The sequence below is a fragment of the Corvus kubaryi genome, unplaced genomic scaffold (genome assembly GCF_017639235.1).
Source record: "Corvus kubaryi isolate FWS band 111438036 unplaced genomic scaffold, C.kubaryi_AGA036_p1.0 split1-37355, whole genome shotgun sequence".
In the NCBI taxonomy this organism is placed as follows: domain Eukaryota; kingdom Metazoa; phylum Chordata; class Aves; order Passeriformes; family Corvidae; genus Corvus; species Corvus kubaryi.
The window spans coordinates 975539-980795 of record NW_024582078.1 but is presented as its reverse complement, the minus strand read 5'-3'; the positions used below and the strand labels follow the sequence as shown (position 1 = coordinate 980795).

At 55.9% G+C, this 5257-nt stretch overlaps 2 protein-coding genes across 2 annotated transcripts in view; both read right to left on the bottom strand.

Moving 5' to 3' along the window:
• Nucleotides 1-651, bottom strand: part of TRIM33 (tripartite motif containing 33) — a 39618-nt gene extending 38967 nt beyond the window's left edge. The window contains exons 1-2 of the mRNA XM_042013323.1: nucleotides 632-651; nucleotides 145-295 (exon numbers count right to left, since the gene is read on the bottom strand). Of these exons, the coding sequence (XP_041869257.1) occupies nucleotides 145-295; nucleotides 632-651 (171 nt within the window). The remainder of the gene's footprint in view (nucleotides 1-144; nucleotides 296-631) is intronic.
• Nucleotides 652-1556: 905 nt separating this feature from the next.
• BCAS2 (BCAS2 pre-mRNA processing factor) lies at nucleotides 1557-4800 on the bottom strand. The gene is made up of 7 exons (XM_042013376.1): nucleotides 4688-4800; nucleotides 4514-4606; nucleotides 4098-4168; nucleotides 3832-3993; nucleotides 3108-3158; nucleotides 2501-2581; nucleotides 1557-1995 (listed from the first exon to the last, which is right to left on the bottom strand). The coding sequence occupies exons 1-7, from the start codon at nucleotides 4778-4780 to the stop codon at nucleotides 1866-1868; spliced, it is 681 nt and encodes a 226-aa protein (XP_041869310.1). The 5' UTR covers nucleotides 4781-4800; the 3' UTR covers nucleotides 1557-1865.
• Between the last annotated feature and the right edge of the window lie 457 nt (nucleotides 4801-5257).

Sequence of the window (5257 nt, the reverse complement as noted above, 5' to 3'; positions counted from 1 at the left end):
CCGGCGGGAGGCTCTAGGCCGCCGCCGCCGCCCGGCGCGGCCTCGGCGGCCGCGTCCCCACCGCCACCGCCTCCTTTGTTTTCCGCCATGTTTCCTCCTTTGAACCCGACCCCGCTCCGCGCACGCTCCGCGTCACCGCGTCACCGGGCGGGACCGGGCGGGACCGGCGCCGCGCACGCGCGCGCGCTCCCGCGGCAACGGCGCGGCCGGGAGGGCGGGCCGTGACGTCACGAGGCCGGGGCCCTGGGCGGTCACTGCGCCCGGGGGTGAGATTCTATTGGGCGGCGTCGGCGGCCTCCCAGCCAATGGGCGGTGGCGGCAGGGGTTGGCCACGCCTCCGGGAACGCGCGCCGGGAACGGGGAACGGGAACGGGGAATAACGCACAGGGAATAGGGAACAGAGCAGGGGGAATAGGGAACAGAGCATCGGGCTGGGGAATAGTGCACCGGGAATAGGGAACAGGGCAGAGGGAATAGGGAACAGAGCACGGGGCTGGGGAATAACGCACCGGGAATAGGGAACAGAGCACCGGGAACAGGGAACAGAGCAGCGGGCTGGGGAATACCGCACCGGGCTGGGAAATAACGCACCGGGACGGGGAATACCCCAGCGGGACGGGGAATAACGCACCAGGACGGGGAATACCCCATCAGTACGGGGAATAACGCACCGGGCTGGGAAATAACGCACCGAGAAGAGGAATAACCCATTGAGATGGGGAATAACGCACGGGCCTGGGAAATTCCTCAGTCGGGACTGGGAATAACTCACTAGGAAGGGGAATAGCCCTTCCAGACGGGAAATAACACAGAGGGGCTGGAATAACCCATGGGGAAGGGAAAGAACGCATCGGGAAGGGGAATAACGCACCGGGGCTGGGGAATAACCCTTCCAGACGGGAAATGACACACACGGGCTGGGAATAACCCATGGGGGAGGGGAATAACGCAGCGGGAAGGGGAATAACCCACCGGCAAGGGGAATAATGCACCGGGATGGGGAATAACCCATTGGGATAGGGAACAGAGCAGCGGCATGGGGAATAACCGAGCAGGAAGGGGAAAAATTCATCAGGATAGGGAATGACACGGAATGGGGAATAATGCTCTGGGATGGGGAGTAACGGACCAGGACGGAGAGCAGGGCACCAGGACAAGGAACAGCAGACCTGGATTGGGAATAACACACTGGGACGGATAACAGAGCAGCGGGATGGGAAAAAGCAAGCAGCAGGAGGGGGAATGCCACACGGGGATAGGGAAAAGGGCACCGGGACACTGAGCAGTACAGCTGGGTGGGATTCAGTGCATGGGGACAGGGAATAGGGCAGTGGGAGGAGCAAGATCGGGAATAATGCGCTGGGCTGAGGAACAGCGCAGCGGGCAGCACCAGAGCCCTCGCTGTGGGCACTGCACGGCCCCACTGCTGTGGACAGACCTCCCCACCCCACATACCAATCTCCCCCCACTGCCCCCACAGGGGATTCAGGGGGTCCACCTGGCACAGTCACCTCCACAGCTCCCGGGCTTTGCACATGAAGCAGAAACCAGACAAATAGCAAACCAAGATTTATTAAAGGTGTGGGGGAAAACACAACAACGTGAAACTTTTTTAAGAGCTCCTACTTTAGGTATATAAAAAGTGAAACAATTCACAGTACATCCAATGGCGCCTATAATACATTTAAATAGGATGTTTTGAGTCCAGCACACGTCCTCCTAGAATTTAAAACATGGAAAAAACCAATGGAAATACCCTTTAACCACCTCACACAACTGTAACTAGAGGTGTCTACAGACAGCATCTCCAAAGTCTCTGGTCTGTAGTTTTTAACACGTGCTGCACTAAGACAGTCAGGATTAAGTCACTGGAAGTCTTGCTGGATATTCTCCTTGTTTGCTTCCCCATGCTGCTGCTTGATTTGTGAAATTTCATTTTCCAGCTGCACAATAGTTCGTTCAATCTCATAATTTTTACTGACAAGAGAGACCCACCTGTAAGAGAAAAGAAATAAAAAGAGCCTTTAAGTGTTATGTAAGAATCCTCTGGTTTAAAATCAAAGACAACCCTTGCTACAAAGAAAGCAGAGACACCACATAAAGCAGTATTTTTCTTAATACACGATAATCCTCAGTTGACATCAACAGTCATTTGAACACCAAAGTGACAAGGAGCAATTTTTAACCCTGTTAAACCTGAAAATACAAAAAATTTAATGTACTAGATTCATCCACTTACTGCCAATATTGAGATGAAGAAGAGCTTAAGACAATTTAGGCAATTTGAAGCAGCTAATAAATATACCCTGTTCCCATCTGTTGACTCGCTCAACCTCAGTAAATACAACATGGAACCAAACTACAAATACTTTAAAACACTTTGTGCAAAGCAACAGCAGCCAAGTGGATCACTGAATTTCGAGAGGAAGAAGAATTTCAAGGAAGTTTCAAGCAAAGGATAAACCTGCGGAAGGGTTAACAGAGAAATGCCAATACTCACGTGGATTCCATCTCTCGCAGCTTAGCCCCAGCTGTGAGCTGCATGTTCTTCCGTTGCCAGTTCAGGTCTTGAATGTTTTTCCTGGGGAGAAAAAGATGTTTTGGGTTTTTTTCTCATTTCTTTAATACCTGCAGTACTTGTACTGCAGTACGCTCAATCCCTAGGAATACTGCCAGAAGACATTTGTGTAGTCAGGACTGTAATGACAACATCCAGACGGACAAATCCCAGCACAGGGCTCAGAGAGAACCCTGAAATAAAGAAAAGTAAAAGGCCAAATCCAATATCAGGGAAGATGTCTTTGCAGAGACAACTGCACATAAGATTATCAGTAGTGAAAAGAAAGCAGTACTGCATTTCAGAGAGGATTGCACAAATCCAGAGCAGAGGTTCAAACAAACCAAACACAGAATTTTGAGGAGAACAGACATGATGAATGTAACTGATTGGGGAGGACAGGGTCACATTTCTTAATTATTGTTATTACTGGGTCTTTTTCCCTGTGACCATGGCAGCAGCCAGCATATACATCTTCCTTTGTATAGCTTGATGGAGAGAAAGGCTCACTTCCAATTTCAGTACAAAAACATAAATAAGAATGACCCACCTCAATTTCTGAAGCTCTTTCTGGGCTTGTTCTATCATATGAACCAGGTGTCTGAAGACAGAATAAAAGCAAAGCATTAAAAACACACAATTGCTAAATCAGTCCCACTTCACCTGACATTTAACTTCCCAGAGTTAAGGATTCAGCAAAGCCCCTGCAACCCACACTGTCCCAGCCAGCAAATCCTTTACCTGCTTCTCTTCTCCTGAGCTCAGGAACCCTCTGCCTTCTCTCTAAGTTTTGCATTCCTCTGGCCTACTCTTTTATCTAAGGCTCAGCCAACCTTTCCCAAAAGTGGACGTTAACATTCTCTGTCTGAAATATCCCCAGTGCTTCCTGCAGCCCTACTCTACAACCTTTTCTTGGCTTTTGCAGCAGTTTTATTAGGCTTTATTATGGCTCCAGGCTAAGCCCAGGGTCTGTAGTAAGTCAACTTCATTTCCACTACTGAGTTATTCTTTCACAGGGGGTCACTAGCCTTAATTAACACTCACTATCATCAACAATGACCCACAAAATTCAAGATTGGGATGTATTAAACCACGTGCTGTTTCTTGGCCACAGAGACAGCTTTGAGATCAGCCTCCTCTTTCACTCACAGCTCTCTCACAGGGGTTCATCTATTCCAGGCTATGTTCTAAAGATCTCCACCGGACTTAAACACAAGAAATACATAGAAATTCAGCACAGAACTTTGTGTTCAGCAGAGCAGCTGAGGCCTTACTCGTTGTACACCTTCCAGGCGTTGCAGCCGTGCTGGGACATGAGCTCCAGGTTCTCGATGCGCACGGCCTGGTGCTCCAGCTGTGCCATGGAATTGTTCACACACTCCTGCCACGCCGTGATGTCGTTCTTCTGCCCGGAGGATGGAGCGGGCAGCTCGTACCTGCAACGGGCACGGCTCACCTGGGGCACCGGGCACCGCGCACCTGGGGCACCGGGCACCGCGCACCTGGGGCACCGGGCACCCCCCGGGCCAGCCCCACTCACCTCTTCATGCTGAGCAGCTCCAGGGGCTGCCGGGCCGCCAGGCGCTCGAACTCGTTCCGCATGATCTCGGTCTGCGGGGAAAGCAGCGCTGAGGGACAGGCGGGGAAGGGGGAGGAGGACGGGGACAGGCAGGGTACGGGGGAGGACACAAACGGGTAACGGGGGAGACACGGCCGGAGCATGGGCGGAGAGAGACACAAGAGGGGTGCGGGGTGGGGAGGAGTACAGTGGTGGACACACGAGAGGGGTACGCGGGGAAGGACGGGGACAGGCGGCGTCTGCCACAGCCAGGTTAGGGAGCACGGGGGCCGGGTATGGGGGCGTGGGAGCCCGGTCGGGGTACGGGGAGCCACCGGGCCGGGGTACAAACTGGGGCTGGGCTGAGGTGTGGGAGCTGCCAGGCCGCCTCAGCTCACCTCGAAGGCACTGTAGTCGTGTGCGGGCAGGTAGCTGAGGTAGTTCTTGGTCGGCCGGTACCGCCGCGTCTCCTCCTCCACCAGCGCCGCGGCCTAACGCACACGGGGCGTCAGGCGGGCAGCCGGCCCGCCGCCCCGGCCCCACACCCGCCACCTCCCCGGCCCCACACGCACCGCCTCCCGCACGCCCGGCGCCTCGTAGCCTTGGTCGAAGTAGGGCAGCGCATCCACCACCACGTCCCCGGCCACCAGCCCCGGGCCCGACATCTTGGCCGCGGCCGCGCGCACTGCGCATGCGGAATCACGTCACACCCGGCGGGACCGCGCACGGCTCCGCCGCAGACCCCGCCCCTCCCGGCACAAACCCCGCCCATTCCCGGCTCAAACCCCGCCCCTCGCGGCACAAACCCCGCCCCTCCCGGCTCAAACCCCGCCCATTCCAGCTCAAACCCCGCCCCTCCTGGCACAAACCCCGCCCATTCCCGGCTCAAACCCCGCCCATTCCCGGCCCGCCCCCCCGTCCGGCTCCACCCCCACCGCTCCCGGTTCGACTCCAGCCCCGATCCCGCCGCTCCCGGAGCGTTTCCAGGCCTGGCCCCGCCCCTCCCGGTGCGATTCCGACCCTGGCCCTGCCCCTCCCCGCTCAGTCCCGCCGCTCCCGGAGCGACTCCAGCCCTGGCCCCGCCCCTCCCGGCCCCGCCCCGCCCGTCGCGGCCGCTCCCCTTTAGGAAACGGAGGCACGTG

Coding starts and splice junctions, on each gene's coding strand:
- BCAS2 (XM_042013376.1), bottom strand. CDS start 4,780: ATGTCGGGCCCGGGGCTGGTGGCCGGGGACGTGGTGGTGGATGCGCTG. Junction 4,607..4,687: donor CGCCGGGCGTGCGGGAGGCG/GTGCGTGTGGGG, acceptor CGTGTGCGTTAG/GCCGCGGCGCTGGTGGAGGA. Junction 1,996..2,500: donor CTGCGAGAGATGGAATCCAC/GTGAGTATTGGC, acceptor TTTCTCTTACAG/GTGGGTCTCTCTTGTCAGTA.